At 34.0% G+C, this 20,218-nt stretch overlaps 3 protein-coding genes across 3 annotated transcripts; 1 reads left to right on the top strand and 2 right to left on the bottom strand.

Moving 5' to 3' along the window:
* Positions 1–2,682: 2,682 nt before the first annotated feature.
* Positions 2,683–11,786, top strand: LOC122580307 (protein CHROMATIN REMODELING 19). The gene is made up of 12 exons (XM_043752583.1): positions 2,683–3,516; positions 3,612–3,717; positions 5,759–5,799; positions 5,886–6,136; positions 6,508–6,688; positions 7,671–7,856; positions 8,448–8,609; positions 9,050–9,208; positions 10,214–10,288; positions 10,365–10,501; positions 10,872–11,090; positions 11,439–11,786. The coding sequence occupies exons 1-12, from the start codon at positions 2,926–2,928 to the stop codon at positions 11,599–11,601; spliced, it is 2,271 nt and encodes a 756-aa protein (XP_043608518.1). The 5' UTR covers positions 2,683–2,925; the 3' UTR covers positions 11,602–11,786.
* Positions 11,787–12,445: 659 nt separating this feature from the next.
* On the bottom strand, positions 12,446–14,752 carry LOC122578944 (psbP domain-containing protein 2, chloroplastic). The gene is made up of 3 exons (XM_043751003.1): positions 14,390–14,752; positions 14,104–14,259; positions 12,446–12,904 (listed from the first exon to the last, which is right to left on the bottom strand). Exons 1-3 carry the CDS (start codon positions 14,750–14,752, stop codon positions 12,614–12,616), a joined length of 810 nt encoding a protein of 269 aa, XP_043606938.1. The 3' UTR covers positions 12,446–12,613.
* Positions 14,753–15,992: 1,240 nt separating this feature from the next.
* Positions 15,993–19,676, bottom strand: LOC122580259 (pentatricopeptide repeat-containing protein At4g14850). The gene is made up of 2 exons (XM_043752538.1): positions 18,063–19,676; positions 15,993–16,525 (listed from the first exon to the last, which is right to left on the bottom strand). Exons 1-2 carry the CDS (start codon positions 19,646–19,648, stop codon positions 16,060–16,062), a joined length of 2,052 nt encoding a protein of 683 aa, XP_043608473.1. The 5' UTR covers positions 19,649–19,676; the 3' UTR covers positions 15,993–16,059.
* Between the last annotated feature and the right edge of the window lie 542 nt (positions 19,677–20,218).

Raw genomic sequence — 20,218 nt, 5'->3', positions numbered from 1 at the left:
AAGCTACCAAAATATTGAAAAAAGCCCGAAACTTAAAAAAAAGGAACTGAGACAAAAAAAATCGATACAAAAAAAAAAAAAAAACGAGCATACCAAAAAAAAAAAAAAAACCTTTTATCGGGTCTTTGGCAACCTCGAGCATAACCTTGCTTAGAGTCATTTCCTCCTCCTTTGGCCACGAAATCGTTGGTGTTTTCAACCTTGGTTCGTCTGGAGCTTTTTTTTGTGTGTTGACGATTTCCTCTTTTGGCCTTAAACCACCGACCTCATTTTCGGGTTGGGTTTCTTGTACAACTTCAACATCGGACGAAAGAGGCCTTGGTGATAGTGGGTCTTGGCGATGAAGTGTCGATAACTCGTTGTCGATCTATAAAAAACAAAGACATTATATTAATAAATTATATTTTTTTTATGTAAAGTAATAAAATACATATAAAAATAAACAGATAAAGTATATAAACAACATATATTCAAAAAACATATAAACTATACTTTTTATGTAAATTAGTACAATATATATTAAAACAAATAAAGTATATAAACAACATATATAAAAAACAAATAAACTATTAAACAACTATAGTAATAGTAATACTATATATAAAAAGATAACAAAGTGTGACGCGACGTGTTTTGTTGTGGCGTAACCCCACCAAACCCATAAGCATCTTGTTGTGACATATTTCATGGCATAAAACCCGTCATTTATGTTGGAAGACTCATTTGTTGTATCATTTGGAACAACGCCGCGTTGTTTAGCAAATTGGGATCGTTGACATTGGTTTGATTTTAGGTGTTAAGATGTGGAAAACGATTATTATTATTATTACTAAAAGGGTTGTGAAAGTTATTTTATTATTATTAAAAAGTTGTTAAAGTTATTATTATTATTTGAAAACATTGTTAAAAAATGTCGAAAGAAAGAGATGAGGTAGAAAAAAAAAAGAAAAAAAAAGTGGTATGTGAATTGTAAAAAGAGTAGTATGTGTTTATATAAGAAGTGATAAATAATATTAAAGGTAATAGTGTTTTTTTTTATTAAAAAATTTTTAGCAGTTTAACGACTCTTTTCTTGAAGAAAGAGGAAGTTTGAGGCAATGGATATAAGTCGCTCAACCCCATTTTTTTGACGGGTCACCATATGAGGATGGTGTGGGAGGCGAACAAGGTGGTGATCCGAGGTGGGTTCGCCCCTACACCTTTTTGAGATAACTTATACATAGTAACAAAAGAGGAAGTACGGGGTTGCGTGCCCCTCACATACACTCCTTTTTGAACATTTTTTAACCTTTCATGGCATATTTGTAATTCTATACAACTGTTAGGTCATTATCATAAAAGAAAAAATCAGATTAAAAATGCAATGTCAGTCTCACTCACAAATTTATTGTAGCTAATATACATCAATCTAAACTGTTTAATGCGTAAGATACAACTTCTGTAGCAACAATTATACGAGTATATGATACTGAATTATTGGTAAAGGTAAAAATGACTCCACAAACATCTCTCACATACATGCACAAACAAGATTCAATTTGCATAATATGTAATACTAAATATCATCTTACATCTTCATTAATCATCATCTTCATCAAGATTGTGCAGTGGTTAAACACTGGATAAATGACGTGGCAGACTAAACGAAGAACTTCTACAATTTTGCTGAATCAAAACTAAAAAAAAATGTGAATTGAATGATTTTCTTTTAATCAAAATGACAAAATCTGATATCTCATGATACAAAGCAACAAGATGAAACCCAACAACATCATACATGTTGTCTACAAAATCTCGACCACCGATCACCATAATCACTCAACACCATCATCATTTAGTTTTCAGCCCACCCTTAACCGACTATCGCGATAGGAAACTTTATGTAACTTTACACAAGAAACAACCCATATTTCAGCCAAGTCGATCTGATTTATGGAATCGAACATTATTGCAGTAACAACAGCCGGTAACAAACGCCCTCAACTAACAAACTGGGAACAAACGTTGATAGCACATTTAATCTTTTCATCATTCAAGTACTTTGGCCCATGGTTTTGTACATCAGTGATTGACAAAATGCCAAAAACAATGTTTGAATGAATGCCACGCTCTTACCCACTGTGCCACGTGTGTTTCCAATTCAATATTTCGTGACTTATATATTTTTTTTATATATATATTTTTTTTATCTTTTCTTACCTTTTTAATTTATGTCTTGAGTTATATTTCAAAACTATTTAGTATTTAAATAGATAACTTACGCCCCACATTAGTAGGTAATGTAAGTACATAAACCAATGATGTCCTTTTTAAATTTCGTTAGTAGGTAATGTAAGTACATAAACCAATAGTGTACAATAAAATTTATAATTTGGCATTTTAGCACAAACCTTTTTTAATTTCTTTTTTTTCCACATATATATTTAGTGTCCGCTTTTATAAATAAATAGTTGGCTGGTTGAGTTGTTTTAGTGTTTTTCTTATTAAAGAGATAATAAGTGCATAGCAAACAAAGAATGCATCGTTTACCGGGACAACGCCTAGGACATACCTAGTTTTTAAAAGAAAAAATCTTAAATTTGCGTGTGAAAAGAACATTAATTAATTAATTATAACACATTAACACCTTCCCAAGGATTACTCGCGACAAGTACCTATCTCTGCCTCGTTGGAGTCATTGTTAGGAGTTGGAGTTCAAAGTGAAATTAAAACGAAAAAGAGGGGTTAGAAATAGCGCTCAGATTCCTTTCCGTGAAAAAAGGGGTTAGAGTCAGTCAGTGATTCCGAGTGGTGGCCGTGTCGGAAAGTGAACAGTCACCATTCTCCATACCCGACATATATGCACACACATATATATACACATAACTCCCACCGCCTTAATCTAACCTATTCTTTTTCAAAAATTGAATAAAAGTAGAATTATAAATGAAGAGAGGATTGGAATCCATCGAAATATCCGACGACGAATGGTCAAACCACGATTTTGACTCTTCCAGAATACTTAACAATAACAATAATAAACCCTCTTCTTCTTCAGTTAAATCCAAAACCCTACCTCCAATCGAATCCTTCGCCTTTTCGTCGAAAACGGACAACAACTATTTATCAGACAACTCTTACTCATCTTCATCTTCCGATTGTGTTGAGATAAAAAAGGAGAGTTTGGAAGACGACGATTTCGCCGAGGCTCCGACGACTACGGTGTCTAGCCGTGGCCGGAGGTTTGTAATCGATGATGAAGACGATGACGATGATGATATGCCGAATGTCGAAAACGATCAAAATCGTGTGGCGTTTGAAGAAGTAGTAGAAGAAGAAGATTTTGATGATGATGACGTTGTGGTTTTGAATGATGATGATGAAAGCGAAGAGAATGATGTTGTTGGGAAAGCGTTGCAGAAATGTGCGAAAATATCGGCTCAGTTACGGAGTGAGCTTTACGGCTCTTCGACGAATGCGTGTGATCGATATGCTCAAGTTGATGATGGAACTTCTTCTGTTAGAATTGTTACTCATGTGAGTCAGTCATTGAATTTACTATTTGCTTTTACTTTTGTTTATTTTATTATTATTATAGTTGAATAATAATTGTGTGTGTATATGTTTGGTAGGATGATATATGTGAAGCATGTGGAAATACCGATGGTCTGCTTAAACCGTATCAGCTCGTTGGTGTTAATTTTCTCATGCTTTTGTATAGGAAGAAAGTTGCAGGAGGTAATGTCGTTAATATATTCATTCATTTAAACCATAGATGTTTATTTTGGATTTAATTAACTTAGGGAGCAGTTTTAAGAGACGTCATGACACGGCATTGTTAACTCTGTTTTGACTTATTTGTACACAAATGTAGTTAGGTGACTTAGGTCCGAATTCATCATCGTTATTGTAAGTTCGTTGAATCATCTTCAAGATGGCCTACTTTAGTGGTAAGGCGTCTTGAACTTCCAAGAAGATACCGGGTTTGAAACCTACTAGGTAAACATCTTGAGATGGTCTGGGAAAAAGTTTAGGAAAGGGTCATTGGACTACTGTTAGGTCGCCTACATTAGAGGATAAGGAATGACTTTCCCCGGGTACACTAAACAGGGATCCTTTTTTATGTAAATCATTCAGAAAAAAAGCTCACCAGTCTGTTAGTTTCAAATTTTGTATTCAACAAATAATTTGGGTTTGGTGATGTTATTTTCAGTCTCTATATAAACTTTAGCCTGATGATAATGTATCCCATTAACCATTACAGGTAGTTTTGCTGGGTATAGGTGTATATATATTCACTGTTTATTTTGAATTGTGGAGTGAGTTGGGTAGAAAATGGAGCAAGCAAGCATGCGCGGTTATAATAGACTGGCACCCACCAAAATGTTTACTTGATTGGTGGGGTGCAGACATGCTTAAAATGATGTGCTAGATGATTCCTAAATTACCAATGGGATTTGCATCAATCGTTTATGTTGACATTTGGACTTTGTTTTTGACCTTCGAGTGAAAGTTTTGATATGGTTTATATAACACTTGCGCTTCTGCTGTAACTTGTCTGCATATCATGATGGTAGCAATATGTTCTCAATCTCATTATATGAGGATGGAGAGTGTAGAAAGAAAAGGTGAGAAGTGATCTGTCATTTTTCTGGTGACATGTCCATCCAACTGATGGTTGTTCTCACTTTTAGAAAAAAAAAATTGATATCATATAATAGAGGAGAAGGTGGCTATCCTACCACATAGCCAAACATATAACAATAAAAACATTTATACCACCACCACCACCACCACCACCGCCACCACCACCAATAATTCATATACTTCTTGATTATGACTATAGTATTTTTTTTTTCTAGTTCTCGGAGACAATATTTTACTTTCATCAGTGCCCCCATAATCTGAGATTCTATATGTGGAGCAAACAACTGGATGCAAATCTTCTGATATTGTAATTCATAATTTTTACAATGTGTCACAATTGTACGTGAAGTATCAAAATTTTATGTCATGAAAAATAATATATATACTGGCACATGCGGTTGAAAATCGCTTGATGGCTCATGTAGGACTACGCATATACCAAATTAAGAGAAGTTGGAAATCTATCCAGATAAGTGTAATTGTTTCACTGGGAAAAATGTGGACTGCAATTAATGTTACTAGTAATATATCATTTTTTTCAGTATAATATGCTAATAAAATGATAACTGGATTTGGAAAAGTATCTTTCCAAAAAAAAAGTATAAAATATTATGATCTTTTTTTTTTGTTTGTGATGGAAGGCGTAATAGATAAACATGTTTTCTGTTTTTTAACACATTAATCTTGTGTATATATCATCCTTCTCTAATGTCAATCTGTTTTCCCATAATAAGCACAATCTAGTTCACATGAAAGGGGTGTCTGGCCTGGCTTATATAGAAGGCTTATTAGCTTTTGTTTTATCTAAATGCTATAATTCATTTCTTACCCAAACCCTAGTTTCTTAACCTTTTAGCCTAAATAGTTGTTTAAATGAAGCCATCCTTGAGTTCCTTTTCCAAGAAAGCTTTTCACTCAAAAAGTTCAGAAGCTAATAAGTCATAAGCCCTTGCAATAAGCTAACCTAAACATCCAGTAGTGCATAATTATTCTGATCTGTGTTATTTATGGTATTTCTTTGCATGACCTGCTGTCGTTATTTTTAAATCTTACAACTGTTATGTATTGCTTTTAACTATCGACTTTTCAGGCAAGTATGCATCACTTTCTTCTCTTGATTTTTTTTTTGTAGCGATATTGGCCGATGAGATGGGTCTTGGCAAGACTATTCAGGTTTGTTTGTTTGGATGTTCATTTTGTATTTCAGAAAAAATTGATGATGGTTTATCTTCTCTTATTGTTATGATTAAACTGACTAGGCAATAACATACCTTTCCTTGCTGAACCACTTGGAAAATGACCCTGGACCTCATTTGATTGTTTGTCCTGCATCTGTTTTGGAAAACTGGGAAAGAGAACTGAGGAAATGGTGTCCATCATTTACAGTGCTACAATTCCATGGAGCTGGAAGAGTAGCTCATTCTAAACAGCTGAGCTCTTTGTCGAAAAGTAGAATGCCACCTCCATTCAATGTCATTCTTGTATGTTACTCACTTTTTGAACGACACAGGTTAGCAACTCACTAATTTCGTCTTTCTACTTATAATTTCTAGTAGATACTAGAGGTGGCAATTTCCGTCCATTAACTTATGCATGCATCAATTAAGGTTATGTTTTATTCCTAATGGGCTAATAGGTAAAGTCACATATAATTTGTTAAAGAAAGGAGTCACATGGGTTGAAAGTCACCCAATGCATTTTTTTAGTGAATAAAACATCTTAATTTTTTCCATACAGATATTTAGATTTTTATCTTTTTTGAATTTTTTTTGGACAATAAGTACCTTTAAGTGACCCATATGAAAAGTACAGACCATGACCGGCCTATTTCGTCATATCTAGCTGGGACTTGTGTTCTCGAGTTTAAGGTTCTGTTTACAGTGCACAACAGAAAGATGATCGTAAACTCTTGAAACGTTGGAAGTGGAGCTGTGTATTGATGGATGAGGCTCATGCTTTAAAGGATAAGAACAGCTATAGATGGAAAAACTTGATGTCTGTTGCAAGAAATGCCAACCAGCGTTTAATGCTTACAGGGACTCCATTGCAGAATGATTTACATGTATGCATCTCCTGAACTATAAGAAACTATGTTGATTTTCATGACAAGAGTCATAAATGCAACACCCCTGAACTTATCTTACGTTACCATTGTGGTGCATTTAGGATATTATCTTTAAATTTAATGATATGCAAAGTGAGAATACCATTAGCTATTTCTGTGATTAAAGCAAGTATTCATCATGCATAAAGCGATATGCAGAGCTAGGTTCTTGACTAAGACCCTAGTATGTAGATTAAGTGAACTTTGAAGTAACTGAATTAGCGTCTGGTTTTGATGTTTAGAAAGTACAGTTATTATAATGTAGCTGTATAACTGTGCTATTTCAACTATACAATGAATTTTTATTTGTGTTTTGAAAGTGGATTGTATGAGATGGTATTTGAATGTTTTTATGCTTTTTTAAAGTCATAATGACCAAGCTTTTGGCAAATTGTGATTTGAGTTAATAGAAAACTATAATGAAAATGCCACTTTGAGAGAAAAAAAGGGGGGGGGGGTGACCTATGTGTAACTGAGGTTAGAAATTCCTCAGATTGGGTAAAGGAATGGCTAGACAAGTAATGTTATTTTATACTTGGATATCAGTTGTATTGGTGCTGGTGTGAATATAGAAGTTCTAAACTGGTAATAGGTAGGCACTGTCAATCCGTATGTTAGAACCCGATCATTGTGAGTCCAAAAGCGCGAAGCTATAACTGGTCAACACTAAAAGCATATATAATAATTTTATGCTTGTAGAAGTTATCATTCATGCCGTCTTCTGAGTCTTACATATGTATTTTGTGGATACGCTATCTCTAATAGAGGATGCTAATGTATTTAGAGCACATGCTTATACTAGTTTTGGTATTCTCATTATGGCTCTCTCATCTCTTTTTATTTCTCACATGTGCTTATATTTCATTTTTTACAATTATGTGGACATTCTTTGTTATCAAGAAGCCGATGGTACCATAATATGTAGATGTGGTTATTGCAGGAGCTATGGTCATTGTTGGAGTTTATGATGCCCGATTTATTTGAAACAGAAGATGTGGACTTGAAAAAACTGTTAAATGCAGAAGACACAGAGTTAATTACTCGAATGAAGTCAATTTTGGGACCCTTTATTCTAAGACGCTTAAAATCTGATGTAATGCAGCAATTAGTTCCAAAGGTTCAAAAGGTATGATGTCAATATGCTATTTTAGTATGCTGAAGGAAGATACCTCTTTAATAATTAACCACAACCAGAATAGACCAGCAATCCGACGCGTGAACTTCAACAATATTTATGATGTAATTACACGTCACAATGGGGTGGGTTGTGTCAAGGGTCAGAATGGGTATATTCTTTTGACCCGTCAACCAAATCACCTCTTTGTTCATAATATTGTTAATCTTGTCAATTAAATTCTGTGATAAAAATGACTGCAGAATAGCATTTTTACTCTAATAATCTATTTTATTCGAATAAAGTGATTAATAAAGTTGTATACAACTTACCCTTTTTTTTTGTATTAACAGTCCCTTTTGGTGTCTTTCAACATGTTCGGTTGACCTATTTCTTTTTATAGGTTTAATATAATATTTTTTTAATTTGACCCTTTAGAGATAATATAGAAGCCAACTTGACCGATTTCCGAGTAACTGGGTTAAAATAGCACCTTTAAGTTACATCACATCAGCTACTATATAAGAGCTCATCCTCATTTTGTGTTAACTTGCACCTTCTTTGCTTGTTTGGGATCTTTTATTGTATAACATATTTGTGCAGGTTGAATATGTTCACATGGACAAGGAACAAAGCAAAGCTTACCAAGAATCCATTGAGGAATATCGTGCTGCTACACATGCTCGCATTGCAAAGCCTGGAGAAGTCAACAGTGTTCCTCTTCCTCGGCGTCAGATTTCAAACTATTTTGTTCAGTTCAGAAAGGTATTAATGATGAATTTATTTATGTGCATCTTATTTTTTATTTGTGAGTTATTTATAAATTTTGTGCCCTACTTATACCTAAGTGATGGCTTTCATCCAAAAATTTCATAACACATATATTGGGCCTGAATAATTGTTGCAGTTGCATAATTTCAGTCTACAAGCCTTTCAAACGCACACATAAGTCTCTCTACCATAAAACTCAAATCAAATGTTAGTTTAAGCCAAAATTTAGTGTGGGCTTTGTTATTTGAATTAATTTACATTGTGTGTTTCAGATCTTTTTGAATCCTGAATGTGCTATTATAGACTTCTGATTGAAATTCATAAACTTTTGGTACAAGTACAGGGATGAAGTTAGTGACCAGCTCTTCAGATATTTATTTATGTCATACTACTTGCATAAAAAACATGTTTTTCACTATATGTTCCACTGTCAGATTGCAAATCATCCATTACTGGTCAGGCGCATTTACACAGATAAAGATACGATTCGATTCGCTAAAATGTTGCATCCAAAAGGTGTATTTGGTGATGAATGTACTTTGGACAGAGTAATCGAGGAGCTTAAAAGTTACAGTGATTTCTCTATTCATAAGGTAATTATCAGTTTATTTTATTTCTTGACTTTGTATTTTGTTTTATCCGGTGCTTTATCTACAGCAACCAGTTAGACTACCTATGAAAAAGATGTACCGGCCTTAACTATTTAATAAGCTTTTTAGCTACTCTACTCTTAGGATCTGCATATTTTTTTTCATTATTAGAAGTAATATTGTAGGAGCTGTAATGTAGCTTTTATTCTGTCCACATAAAAATTTTGCTCATACATGCAAAAGAGTAGCCGTAGATAAAGCAAGCTTTGTCTTGATTTTCAGAAGTCAATCCAAAAGAATGTGATTTTGTTTTGTAGTGTATATATAATCCATCAGGGCAGAAAGCTTTCTTGGAAGTACGTGTGATATTCGAATAGTTGATCTTTTTTGTGATAATGATAATATATTCTGAGATTCTGTTTGAATAGATTGATTTAGCACTTGGTCAACATGTATACTTAATTTATTGCCATTAGTAAAAACGGAGAATACTTCTGTTATAATGGTTATATTAGAATCAATTCGTAAACAATAAGGGAGATGCTGTTTCTCAGGATGCTACAAATTTCACAAATTTAGTGGACTATCAAACTTAGGTTGTGTTCGGATTCATGTTTTGGAACAGATTCTTAGGATACTGTTTCTCAGGATGCTACAAAGCTGTCGATAAATACGATAGATACTTTTTGGATAATGGTCTTCATGCCAGCTTCAGTAGGATGGATAGTTTAAGAGAAACTAAACTTAGTTGCTATTTTTTGAAACTTTTGCTCTCAATCTGCAAATTCTCTCTCTCTCTCTCTCTCTCACACACACACACACACACACACAAATCTAAAAATTGTGGTTTGGTCATATATCTATTACTGCCTTTTTTTTCCTATTAATTATTTGATTTTGATTATTACAAAACGCTTAGCAAAGAACCCACTCCCCCTTTGCATTCAGTATGCTTGGTAGAGTTATATAGTTACGGCACTAATCTCTATCATTTTTTATATGTTACAGCTTTTACTTTATTATAGTGATGGTAACTCGGAAAGTCTTTCAGATGATCATGTTATGATTTCTGCGAAATGCCGGGTATATGATAATATTCATGCATGCTAACTATATATTTTTTTCACAAAGTTTGTTAACTTCACAGTAATCATTGCAGGCCTTGGCTGAACTCCTCCCTACATTAGTGCATGATGGGCATCGGGTACTTATTTTTAGTCAGTGGACTTCGATGCTTGACATCTTAGAGTGGGCTCTAGATGTAATCGGAGTTACGTACAGACGACTCGATGGCGGGTACAACTCGATGTTTTTTTCTTTATACACTACATGCAGCCTGTCATCTATATCTATACTTTTATATAATAAACAAAGCATCTATTAGCAGTCTTGATCTCTTAATATTCAAGTGATACCACAATTTATGTGAATAGTACTAGCACTTGAAGCTATTATTTATCATCTATATGTAACAACCACTCTTTTCTTGTTACTTCAAATCTTTATTTAGGTATTTAATAATTTACTTGTAAATTGGTGAATGATGAAGTTACCCAAAATGTATATCTTACACATCTAGTATTCCGAATTCTATTATTCGAATTCTAATTATTATACTACTGTATTAATTGTTGTGGGAATTTAGTTTATGTTACTCCTGTGGCAGGACTCAGGTAACAGAGAGACAAACAATTGTGGACACATTCAATAACGATACATCCATAAATGCATGCTTGCTGTCTACAAGGGCAGGAGGACAGGGGCTAAATCTGACCGGAGCTGATACCGTTATTATACATGACATGGACTTCAACCCCCAAATTGACCGACAAGCTGAAGACCGTTGTCATCGCATTGGTCAAACCAAACCTGTTACTATCTATAGGTGCATCTCTCTCTCTCTCTCTCTCTCTGCGCATATTTGCAGATTGGATAACAGGTCAAAATGGGTTTGGGTGAAACAAGTGCCAGCTAACCTATTCTGCTACTAAAAACTTATATACTTTTTTAATATGAGGACTTAGGAGGACTGTATCCATTTGATTACACTCGGCTAAAATTTAACTCGTTTGACCCATTTGTCTTTTTCTTTTATCCAGTTGAATTACTTGTTCAACCCATCTGACCTTTTTGATAAATCGAAGTTTAGTTTGGCTCATTCAACTAAATGTCTAAATCACCGCCACTATTTGCCTATTTTGTAATTACTCAAGCTTGTATGACACCTTTGTAGGTTGGTAACAAAGGATACAGTTGATGAGAATGTATATGAGATTGCGAAGAGGAAACTTGTACTTGATGCTGCTGTACTCGAAGGCGGTGTTGAAGTGGAAAATCAAGGTGAAACAGCGGATAAAACCATGGGAGAAATACTATCAACTTTGTTATTGGGATGAGAATAGCATTATATATCACGGTACCAGGTTTTGTTTTCCCATTATCAATGTATGTCATCTAATATAACATGTAAAAACTTCATGAATTTGTGTATCATTCACTTTACTTGGTGATTGAAATTCAATTTATCACCACTTTACCAGTTTATGTATTCATCTTAGTAATTCGGCTTCTAGTTATTTCACACTTTGTAGTTGTGATCTTTTTTTGATGTTTTGTTTACAAGGATGTAGATTACCTCTTGTTATCGTTGATAAATTACGTGCAAAAAATCAGCACTTGATGTAGTTTATCCCCATTTATTTTATAAATTAATTGATACTTTGCTTTCAACGTTGTCATTGGCTTATAACTATGTCTGAAAGATACTATTTGTTATATAATAACTCTACCCAGCCAGTCAAAAAAATTAAGTTCCAACTCTACTCAAAGTAAATGGAAAAAGTTTGAAGTGTGAGCTTTTCCTTTTAGTTATTTCATCAGTCTTGGTCTTTAGGAATTTGGAGATCATATTGCCATTGTTTGTTTCAAGGGTCTCCAATTGCCGTTAATTTTCTGGAGAAACATATATAAATGAGATAAATAACTTTGCTTTCACTTGATTTGAGTTAACGGCCTTTCATCTTTCATTCTATGTTGATTTCTAGACAGGTTTGTATGAATGTTCTCCTTCATTGTGCTTACTAGTTATATCGTATTACTATATATGCATGTTCATTTAGCATGTAAACGAATTTAGTAATTTAGGTGATTTTAACATTGTACGATCTCAATTACTAGTTAGGCTGATTTTGACCCGTTCAACCAGTGTTCTATCGTTCATTGCTATTAAGATTTGACTCAGATTGACCGATTCCAATGGGCAATTCTTTTTAAGAAAAATCTCAAAAATATTCAAGGATCAGGTGCTTTTTACCTTGCACATATTTTCTTCCAAATCACTTTACATAATGAGAACATAGACCCGAGGCAAATTAAAATAGAATGCACTCAAACACAATACATGTGAAGTTATACTTGTGTGTTAAAGGTTGTTGTGGAAGATGGTGTCAAGACATCAAAGGAATGAAGAACTTGTTCCAACATCATCCGTCTATGATTACTCATAGGTTGTTGAGGGTTGTCTGAGTGAGCTATGTTTAAGAGGTAGAGCTTCTTTGAGGCCACAAATGCAGCTGAAAATATTGTCTTTAACCCTCCCCTTGTGCTATCTAATTTGTATTCGAACTCATACACTTGTATATCTTTCTTTTGGCCTGGTCTCTCCTTAAACGACACGATTTCTACATCTTTTGTGCTTTCCTGTACCAACCAACAGTACTCAGTCAACTATCTATATTTCATCAATGAAGATGCCAACTGGTTACTTTTGTTGCTCATCCAACAGGCCAAAACATATAGTGTTTTAATTTGAATTACAAGATCAGAACTGGAGTCCTTTATTTGTTATCAAGCTAATTTATGATCACAACCATACGCACTAGTAATTTTCTTCTATCCTTTTTTGTTATGTGTACTATAAACATCAGGACATGGATAACCAAACCACAAGGTGTTCATACTTCATATTGCTAAATATTGTCTTTTATGAATTATCTCAGAAAGAACTTTCAAGATTTCACACGTACGTAATTAAATATGATCCTTGTTGGTCAGATACTTAATAAAAGAAAATGTATGATCATATAGTATTATTTCAAGGGTTAACTGACTGCTACTATAGTGAACTTCCTATTTCTTCTGGCAATTTAGGTAATAACTATTCTATTTGGCCAATTAAGTCACTAAACTGAAGGAAACAGGACCTCTTGTAACCTGGTAACTAGAAGTCAGAATAACGGTCATTAGGTTTGAAACTAAACTATGAAGTATTTCCTTTCTTCCAATGATAACAGGTATTAACTTGGCAGGTTTATCATACATATCTATGTTGAACAAGTAAAGTAACATGAGTGGGTTGAATAACAATGCATAATATTAGTTTATCATCTACAATTAAATTCAAGTCGGTAAATTTATGAAAAATAATTGATTAGTTTGGGTGAGCATGGATTGCTTTGTGTCAAGTAAGACTCAAAACAACACCGTGACCCAAAATTCGGTTGATCATAACCCAAAACAAAAACATGTAACATGACACAAAATTTAGAAGTTGTTGCATACAAAGAGGGTTATCTGGATGAACTTTTCTAGGTGCTTGGGTAAAACCCGTATTACTTTATATTAGGAATGGCCGATTGGGATTCTTTTGGTCCGTCTTATGGTTGAATCAAGTGGAAACCCCTTTGCCTTTGGAAGCAGAGGTCAAGGGTCGATCCTCACTCCCTGCAAAATGATCGGAGGTCCTTCTAGAGCAGTCTCTTTACCATGGGGTAGAATAAGACTGTTTACATTGCGATTGGGTTTTTATTTACCTAATGATTACTAATCTACTATCATAGAGGCAGCATTGGATAGAAATAAGCAAGAACTGAAAAGAAAGAGTGGGGAATTCAGATTACCTTGCGTTTCTCGGCCTGAATGAGTTTATTAGAAACAAATTGAGGATCACCAAACTCACTTAACTTATTTAAACGAACAGGTGTGACTACAACACCCACGTTGTTACTTCCTTTACTTGGATCCTCAAACAACACTGTTGCCCCTGCTTTTTCAACCTATTCATTCTTTCATTTTTAGCCATATATATATATATATATAAATATAAATGTATGTATATATCAATAACACACTACTCATATATAGACTTAGATAGAAAATACAAAATAATAATAATAATAATAAGACCTTAGTCCAAGAAGCAGGAATGAGAAGTGTAAACCCTTGATTGACATCAGTGTATGTTTTAAGCTCTAAAAAATCATCATTATTATCATCTGTTTGAGCCCATGTGTTGGTGGTGGTGGGTGTAAGTATAGATAATGTTGGTGTTACAGTGAGTATAGTTAACAGGTCTCTTCTTCTTGTGGTGGTGGGCAAGCAGCCATTTTTATTGTTGTTATTGGGATTTATATGCTGAAGATTACAAGAAACACAACAATGGGTATTTGATTGCGGATGTGTTGGATTTATTTTGAGAAAGCCAAGGCCACATGATGAATAATTAGATGATATCATGGTTATCATCTTCTGTGGGAGAGCATTTTTCATATCCCATTTTCTATTGTGCCTGTTTTTTTACAAAGGAAGTCGGATAGCGAATCGGGTTGGTCAAATCCAAGTCAACATGTTTTTTCACTTTTTTTTTTCTTTTCTTTTTACTTTTTCACTTTTCATTTTTTGCGATAATATATGTTTGACAAAACATCCAACGTAAGGAGTGACACAAATACCCACTTTTGTTGGTTCTCGGGATCAATAATGTTGATACGGTAACATACTTGAAAGTAGTAATACCGAATTCCAAATGGGACCAAGTTTGATATTATATTTTGGTGATTTTTGAGGCTCAATCACACTTATCCCTAATCCTAGTTACAAAGCATAACAAAACATAAATAACAATATCTTATAAAAGGTCTCATGTTATATTTTTTATTAGGTAAACATGTAAAACATGACTCTAATATATGTTTGGTAACACCACACGCATACTCGGGTTAGACCACATACAATTGTGTCAAAACTCACCTCTTGTTACTAATTTGTACTTCAAAAACCTCATCCGTCACTACAAGAAATCTGAATTTAAAAGACCAACTTTTGGAAATGACATTTTGTTGTCCTCAAAAGTTGCTAAATGACCAAAAAAAGTTGTTTTTGACTATTTAGTCAAAAAAGTTTTTGAGACGACAATGTCGTCCCTACGTTGTCTCCAAAGTAAAAATACAATTTCATTTTCATTTATTTTAAAGGCAAATAAAAAAAAATAAATTATTAAACTTTCGGAGACGATGTTGTCTCCAAATGTTTTTTGGAAATTATTCAACTTTTTTTTTGTTCCCGCCCAGTGAAAAAAAAAATCCCTCCAAAGTTTTAATTGTCGTCTCCAAATGTTTTTCATGCCGAATTTCTTGTAGTACGTTTATATATACATATGTCTTGGTGCATTAAAAAAATATTGTAACTGAAAAAACAAATAAAATTAAAATAACTTCTTTATTAATTTGATATACATCTTATTCTGGATCATCAACCAGATAGGTAGATATATATATATATATATATATATGACTTTACCTTGCGTTCAATTAGCGCAATATATTGTAGATAGGGATAGTTGTATGGAAATGTCATGATATATCCTTGTTTTTATGTTTACAAGTTTCAAATTGCCTTGGTATGCATACTGAGCATACTGTGGCATTTTACGCCGTAATGACTTCTTATACGAACAACACATCAGCTGATCAGCCAAAATATCACCGGATACATATACACAAACCGTAAAATAAGCTTTAGATTTAATATATTTTGCTATAGATATATACAAAGTCTAGGAACAGGTGATCAAGTGGTCACCAATAATCTTTACATGAACATTTATATTCTTTAAACCGATGAAATAGATTATTATCTCTTACAATGATTTCTCGACCAGTAATGCCTGAAATGAACTTAATGGCACTATGGCAATCTAAGCAAATTTTCAAATTCTTGGTTATCCTAATAGGAACTCCTGGCGGAATTACACAAAGGCCAAATGCAAGAGCTATCTTTTCACTGTGATGCCAAACTTCCGATTCTCTCTCTTCTTCATCTAAATCAAAGAGAGCCAGCTTCGTGTCGGGTATGTATCCAGCCGCCTTCATTTCCTTCTTTAACTTAGCTAGCATTGCTTGGATGTCTGAGTTCCTTTCATGAGATGTGTCTTTCGCTTGAAAGGAATGGACTGAATTCTGTATGGAGATCCAACTGCAACCTGCACCCTTCTTAATTCCCAGGTCTTTCATCTCCATTCTCACAAGATTCGCTTCCTCCCACCTGAAGCAAGTGCGTGATATATAAGTTATAATTCCTTGAAACATCATAGTGACTAGAGGTGACACGATGGGTGGGTTGGATAACAGGTTTGTGTTGGATTGGGATGACCTGCAGTCTTCTTTAAAAATCTTGCTTAAATAGTCAATGCGGTAAATATTAACAACGTTGCAACAAGAATCTAGAACATAGGAAAGTGATGCTTTAACAATTATTTGGATGACTTATAAGCCATTCCACCCATTGATATTCCCATTTTCATTAAACATTCTATTTGGCCTGTAAGGAATAAAACATGATCCAAATTGATCCATTCGCATATCCATATATAAGTGGGTTAAATTATCGTTTCAATAAAAGCAAAAAATGAATCATCGCCTACAGAGTTTAGAATGCTGGATGAAGTATGTTATAAAGAAAAAAAAAAGACTATATATTGAATCAATCAAGACAGTGATAGGAAAAGAAGGATTAATTAATAATGTTTTATTTCCAAAGCTATTAACTATTTATCGTTTCGATCCCTTACCTTTTCTTGACAATGTTTTTACCATTAACTTTGAACTAGTTATCATTGAATTGTTATTTTTATTTTATTTTATTTTTTTTTCTCTTTCAAAAATGTTTTTACCATTAACTTACTAATTCATTTATAGGTCCTAAAATTTTGGGAACTAAAGCTTTGTATATGCAAAACTCATCCCTAATGCACCAACAAACAAGAGCTTTGAACTATTCCAGACTAAACTGCAATTATTATCCATATGGTAAAATCACATCAATTCCAAATTGAAACAATTACCTACAACTAGGTAAATGTTTATATTTTGCTTGAACAGATAAAGGTATCGATACAATGCCTAAAAATGCATATATGTCCTCCTATATTATCGTCCTAACAAGGAGATGATGCATGGCAAAATGCCAAAATCAAGACTTCAATAAAAGAAATGAAATCAGTAGGATGAGCACACATGTACTTTCACATTAAGAAGATTTAGCATATTTCAAGATGATATGGGCAAAACACAGCATATGAGTCGAAACTCACAGAAAATGTACTAAATTCTTGCAACTTCCTTAATGCTTGCTAGAAAAACTAGATAGTAATTTAAGTATTATAATTTGCGATAATGTATAATGAAGAGATAAATATGGACCAACAAAGTGTTGGTGGGGAAAAACAGGCGTTTTGACCTGTATCAAAACATTATCTGCTTTGACTTCTTACTGAACTTGCTTATAACTTATTATTCAATATGAGATGTTTTCCGCTGATAGTAAAGATAGGGGTTGGAAAGGTCAGTAGGTCTTGTATATTGCAAAAATTTAAGGATCACTCATACTAGCACGTTTTAATGGTATCCCAAATTGAACGATGCCTACGTAGGACGGTATTATTCGTACTTCCTAACTACCTCATGTTTAAATCTCTCTTTTACCCTGTTCTCTAAAATATGCAGGAACAACTTGAGGTACAAGGCCATTGTAATTGTGACAAAAAAAAAAAAAAAAAAAAAAAACGTGAGCGGATTTATACCTGCCAGCAGCAGCAAACATATTTGAGAGGATAACGTGGTTTCCTGAGTCTTGAGGATCTAGCCGGAACAGATTATCAGCAGCAATATTCCCTAGCTCATTATACCCATGCATTTTACAGGCACTTAAAAGAGCTCCCCATATAGAAACCGTAGGACGACCAGGCAGTCTCTTTATGAACTGATAAGCAGGTTCAACCATTCCTGACCGTCCTAACATATCTACTACACATGCATAATGCTCACTCCCTGGTTCAATCCCATATCTTGATCTCATCGAGTCAAAAATAGTCATACCTACATCCACTGCTCCAGCTCTGCTACATGCTGCTAATACGCTCACAAAAGTAACATAATTCGGTACGACTTGAGGGCTTCCACATTTCATTTCCTCAAACAATGCAACCGCTCTGTCTGCTTGTCCCAAATGAGAATAACCACCAAGTAACGCATTCCATGTGATCAAATTCCTCTCGGGCATTTTATCAAACATTCTCTCACAATCTTGTAAATTTCCACATTTAGCATACATATCAACCAGTGCGCTGCCAATAAATACATTTCCGTCAATACATGCTTTAACAGCAAGTGCATGAACCGACCTCCCCATTTCCAAACCAGTAATTCCAGCACAGGCACTAAGAACACTGGATACAATAAAATCCTTAGGTTCTATACTATTTCTCATTGCTTCCATAAATAACATACACGCCTTTTCACCCTCTTCATTTTGCTCATAAGCAGCCACCATCGAACACCAAGAAACATCATTAGGGTCACAAATACCATCAAAAACCAAACGAGCAGAATATATATCCTTACACTTTCCATAAAAATCTATCATCCCATTAGCAACAGAAACATAATATTCATACCCACATCGTATAACAAACCCATGAACTTGTTTACCAAGCTGCAAAAACAAACCATCAGAACAAGCATTAAAAACCACACAAAATGTTACCGAACTAAGCTCTCCACCGATCCTCCTTAACTTAACAAAACCATCAACAGCTTTAATCAGTTTCCCATCAAACAAAGCGTTTGAAATATACGCATTCCACGTAGCAAGATTCTTTTGAGGCATTTCATCAAACATCTTATTAGCATCCTCTTTAAGACCAACTTTCGCATACATATCAAAAACACTACAACCCACAAAAACATCGTTTATCAAACCGTATTTAAACGCAAGCCCATGAACCTGTCGCCCAGTAAACGAATTTTTCAAAGAGTTGCAGGCTTTAAAAACACAAGGAAATGTGAAGTCATTGGGTGTAACAGAGTCATTAATCATATCAGCAAAATGGGTCAATGCAGACAAGAAATGCCCGTTTTGGACCGACCCGGAAATGAGGGCGGTCCAGGTTACGACAGACCGGTTTGGTGACGGAATGAGGGAGAACATAAGTTGGGCTGAATCAAGAAGATCAAGTTTTGAGTACATGTTAATAATGTGGTTGGAAATAAAAGTCGGAAAAGGGAAGTCTGTTGTTTTTATGATCATGGCGTGGGTTGCTCGACCCATTAGTTTCGAACGGGCCGATATGGCGGATTGTAGTATTGATGCAAGCGTGGTTGTGTTCATGGTGCAACCCGAAACTCTCAAAACTCAATATTTTTGCTGTTGACTATATTTGGGTTTAGACATTTTTGAAAATGACTAACAATTAACAAACTTGTTATAACTTACGAGTAACAAGAAAAATCTAGAAATATGTATAAGTTAAATCTGAAAAGAATTAAACATCCTTGATTCAATAAATATACGTTCTGGGTTACAGATATTTTGTTTCTGGGAAGAAGAGGAAAACAGTTTTGTATCTAGTCAAAGGTAAAATATAAATTTTTAGATATAATACTAAACGAGATAGGTTATCCGGGCGTTGCCTAGGATACATTATATTTGTTAACGATTTAATAAAAAATATTATTCAAGTATTTAATGTGTCATAAACTTTTTAAATAAAACATGTATTATTGATATTACTAAAAACTGACATTTGTCAGTTAAAAAATGAACTGTAAAAGTTTTGTGTGAAAGTGAAAGTCGTTCGCGTAAAAGTTTAGTACTAAAAGTGTAAGAGACTTAAATGTTGTGGTGAAAATAAAAGATAATTAAAAAGTATAAAAATTTAGTGCTAAAAGTATAAGGGGT

Source organism: Erigeron canadensis, chromosome 8 (genome assembly GCF_010389155.1).
Source record: "Erigeron canadensis isolate Cc75 chromosome 8, C_canadensis_v1, whole genome shotgun sequence".
Taxonomy (NCBI): domain Eukaryota; kingdom Viridiplantae; phylum Streptophyta; class Magnoliopsida; order Asterales; family Asteraceae; genus Erigeron; species Erigeron canadensis.
The sequence above is the reverse complement of the archived record's forward strand: the minus strand, read 5'-3'. Positions and strand labels throughout refer to the sequence as shown.

What these genes read in the sequence shown, in the direction of transcription:
- LOC122580259 (XM_043752538.1), bottom strand. Translation starts at nt 19,648, where the DNA reads ATGAACACAACCACGCTTGCATCAATACTACAATCCGCCATATCGGCC. An exon ending in ATGTTTGCTGCTGCTGGCAG is followed by an intron (nt 16,526 to 18,062) that starts GTATAAATCCGC and finishes CACTTGCTTCAG; the next exon opens with GTGGGAGGAAGCGAATCTTG.
- LOC122580307 (XM_043752583.1), top strand. Translation starts at nt 2,926, where the DNA reads ATGAAGAGAGGATTGGAATCCATCGAAATATCCGACGACGAATGGTCA. An exon ending in GTCTTGGCAAGACTATTCAG is followed by an intron (nt 5,800 to 5,885) that starts GTTTGTTTGTTT and finishes TAAACTGACTAG; the next exon opens with GCAATAACATACCTTTCCTT. An exon ending in GTGATTTCTCTATTCATAAG is followed by an intron (nt 9,209 to 10,213) that starts GTAATTATCAGT and finishes TATATGTTACAG; the next exon opens with CTTTTACTTTATTATAGTGA.
- LOC122578944 (XM_043751003.1), bottom strand. Translation starts at nt 14,752, where the DNA reads ATGAAAAATGCTCTCCCACAGAAGATGATAACCATGATATCATCTAAT. An exon ending in TTCCTGCTTCTTGGACTAAG is followed by an intron (nt 14,260 to 14,389) that starts GTCTTATTATTA and finishes AAGAATGAATAG; the next exon opens with GTTGAAAAAGCAGGGGCAAC. An exon ending in TTCAGGCCGAGAAACGCAAG is followed by an intron (nt 12,905 to 14,103) that starts GTAATCTGAATT and finishes TGGTTGGTACAG; the next exon opens with GAAAGCACAAAAGATGTAGA.